The sequence below is a fragment of the Nematolebias whitei genome, chromosome 19, assembly GCF_014905685.2.
Source record: "Nematolebias whitei isolate Nwh7 chromosome 19, NemWhi1, whole genome shotgun sequence".
Lineage (NCBI taxonomy): Eukaryota > Metazoa > Chordata > Actinopteri > Cyprinodontiformes > Rivulidae > Nematolebias > Nematolebias whitei.
In genome coordinates this window covers 17004869-17008515 of record NC_056516.1, presented here as the reverse complement: position 1 = coordinate 17008515, position 3647 = coordinate 17004869, and the positions used below count along the sequence as shown (strand labels likewise).

General features: G+C 41.2%; 1 protein-coding gene across 1 annotated transcript in view; it reads left to right on the top strand.

The window, feature by feature from the left end:
* cpsf1 (cleavage and polyadenylation specific factor 1) overlaps nucleotides 1–3647 on the top strand; it is a gene marked incomplete in the record, with an annotated part of 51439 nt that overhangs the window by 14725 nt on the left and 33067 nt on the right. The window contains 2 exon segments of the mRNA XM_037693641.1: nucleotides 1909–2025; nucleotides 2243–2333. Of these exon segments, the coding sequence (XP_037549569.1) occupies nucleotides 1909–2025; nucleotides 2243–2333 (208 nt within the window).

Sequence of the window (3647 nt, the reverse complement as noted above, 5' to 3'; positions counted from 1 at the left end):
TTAGCAATGTGGTACTGTTAGCAATGTGGTACTGTTAGCAGTGTGGTTCTGTTAGCAGAATGGTGCCGTTAGCAGCATGGTACCGTTAGCAGCATGGTACTGTTAGCAGTGTGGTTCTGTTAGCAGAATGGTGCTGTTAGCAGCATGGTACTGTTAGCAGCATAGTACTGTTAGCAGTGTGGTTCTGTTAGCAACATGGTCCTATTGGCAGTGTGGTTATATTAGCAGTGTGATTCTGTTGGCAGAGTGGTCCTGTTTGCAGTGTGGTCCTGTTAGCAGCGTGGTATTGTTAGCAGTGTGATAGCTTATTGTTAGCAGTGTGGTCTTGTTAGCATTGTGGTCCTGTTAGCAGCATGGTACTGTTAGCAGCATGGTACTGTTAGCAGTGTGGCCCTGTTAGCAGCATAGTACTCTTAGCAGCATAGTACTTTTAGCAGTGTGGTTCTGTTAGCAGCGTGTTAGCAGCATGGTCCTGTTAGCAGTGTTTCCCCTAGATAACTTGCCATGGCTGGGCGCTCATCTTGTCTGTGATTTTTGTGTGTGTGTGTGTGTGGGGGGGGGGTGACGGACGGATGGAGACACGTCCTAAGCTGCGCAGCACACTGTTTAAACCAACAGTTTTGGGGGGGGGGGGGGACACAGAGTGAGCTCCACGCTGTTTGCATAGACAGTTGAAGAATAGGGTGTGTGAGAGGAGAGAGACAGAGACGCATCTCAGCCACGCGCTGTCTGAACCGACAGTTGTTGAGTTGTTGTTGAGGTTTGTTTTTTTTTTTTTGGGGGGGGGGGGGGGGGGGGGTGTCGGAGAGACAGACACACTTCTTAGCTGTGCGCTAGTGACCCGATGTGACAGATCACGTAACATGCACCACATGTGACATGCACCACATGTACCACATGTAACACGTGACATGCACCACATGTGCCATGTAATACATGTGCCATGTACCACATGTGAAATGTACCACATGCGACATGTATCACATGCGACATGTACCACATGCGACTTGTATCACATGTGACATGTACCACATGTACCGTACCACATGTGCTATATACCACATGTGTCATGTACCATATGTGACATGTGGATCTTTACATCTGTACTGTTTTATGTAAGAGGTATGACAACTTAAAATCGTCCTTCAACTCCAGTTTTGAAGAAAAACATCAAGGCTTGGACACAGTGGAAGTTGATAAGAGTTTGGATGTGCACACGGCACATCCAAAGAGATGATTTAGAAAAACTCAAGTGCTATAGCAGCGAGCAACACACCAGGTGAAAAGAAGACAAAAACACAGACACTTTGATGAATGAACTGTTTAAGAAGTGTGGGGACAAAAAGGTTTTAGATGAATCCAAGTTCAACATTTGAAAATCAGGTAGCAGAAAGCCAGTTCAGTCATATAAACCAGTCTAACCTTTGTTACCATTGTAACACTGAATGATGTTTCTGAATAAGGCTGGGCTTTCTCTTTCATTTAGCCGATATCATTATGTTGGTGAGAAGTTCCAATTGTCACGTTTTTGAGCCCCAAGTCTTGATATATTATTCCAGTCACACAGCACATTGTTCTTTGTTAAGGTTTATCCAAACTTGTGAGAGGAGATGTAAATCATGATGGAAATGGACTCTTTTAATTGTGCTTCAGTGCTTTGGCATCGGCACACTGAATATAAACCATTTTTCAAATCACGTGACTTTTGAGACATTTCAAACAGTTTCAGACTAACAGTAGCTTCATCTTTTAATCAAACCAGGATGGACAATCATAGATGTTCCATAGAGCTCCTAAGATCAGTTAATGAATGTTGGAGTGCTGTGCTCTTCTTTGGCGATATGCACGCTTATCTATTTATTTAGTTTTGCTTGAAGCTTCTTGCTCAGTGTCTGTGCTCTCCCACAGGGTGAGCTAAGGATTAGCGTTCTACCCACCTACCTGTCTTATGATGCCCCATGGCCTGTGAGAAAAATTCCACTGAGGTGCACCGTGCACTATGTCTCCTACCATGTTGAATCCAAGGTAAAGCTCTCAGCAGCCAATTATACAAACTCAACACCTGACTCCTTCTCCTGGCTCCTCTTATGTAACAATCTGCAGCATAAAGGCTCAAAGATGAGCTTCTTTTGAAACGATTCAGATGAAAGGCTCCTGGCCTTGAAGTTTTCTTACTGCAACAGGAGGGAAAAAAGAAGGTATTACTCTTTGATGTGAAGGCTTTCTGTATTGTTGCTTTCAGGTGTACGCTGTGTGCACGAGTGTGAAGGAACCGTGCACTCGCATCCCCAGAATGACTGGAGAGGAGAAGGAGTTTGAACCCATTGAAAGAGGTCAGGGCCAACACATCTTGTTCATTCTAACATCCTTTCAGCTTTATGTGAAATTGGTGTTTGTGAACATTTAATCCTGTGACGGTGGATAAATATTTTTAGGTTGAATGTTAGGCATTAATCTGTTCTTTATTTGTTTCTCTGCAGAAGACATTTTTATCAATGTAACAATTACTGATAAAAAAACAACTTTTAATTCATTTCATCTAGTTCAAATAGTTTTCAGTAAACACTTTCAGTCACCCACTTCAGCATCGACAACCCCAAAGGTTAATGAAAACAGTGCAATGCGTTTCAAATCTCATAAACCTGTTTTTTTCCAAATGGACATAGTAAACATTGAAAATTCTGAAACTAAGCAATTGTACGACTTAAAAAAATTAAACAAAATAAAGGTAACTTTGATTCTTATTGTAACAATACATCTTTTAAATGAGACATGGGCAACAAAAGACTAAAAATATTGAATGAGAAACAGCTGGAGGAGCATTTAGTAATTAATTAGGTTAATTGTCAACAGGTCAGTAAGAGGACTGGGTATATAGATGAAGTATTTTAGAAAGACTGAATCTCTCAGAAGTAAAGATGGGTAGAGGTTCACCAGTCTGGAAAAAAATGCTCCGTCTTCGTCTGACACGTTATCAACGTCCTCTGTCTGCTCTTCAGATAAATAGCGTAAAATTATTATTTTTATGAACGTTTTTGTTACCGTATTCTTTTTATATATGAATGTTTCTGTTCAGTGCCGAGACGACTTCTGTTGTGACTTGGTGCTAGATAAATAAACTGAATCAAATTGAATTGAATTAAATAAGACAGGGACCATCGGACGTGTTATCAACGTCCATCCATCCATTATCTTTACCCACTTCTTCCTTTTTCGGGTCATGGGGGTCACTGATGCCCATGACCCGCCATCACTGTGCACTAAAGAGGAGAGGAACCATTCGGCATGTCATCAATTCAATTCAGTTTATTTATATAGCACCAAGTCACAACAGAAGTCGTCTCATGGCACTGAACAGAAACATTCATATATATAAATAAGTTAACATTATCTATCTGAGGAGCAGGCTGCTTTGACTTTGACTTCATCGCAGACTAGGGCTGAACGATTTTGTAAAATATTCTAATTGCAACTTATTTTACCTCAATATTGCGATTATGATTTAATATGTGATTATTTTTTCAATGTCTTCTTCTCATGTATTTTTCAGTGAACACAAGCAATAAATCGAAAGTTACGTATGTAACTACGGTTCTATGCATCCCGGATGACCGCCAGAGGGCGGTGCTGAAAGCACTGAATGTTCC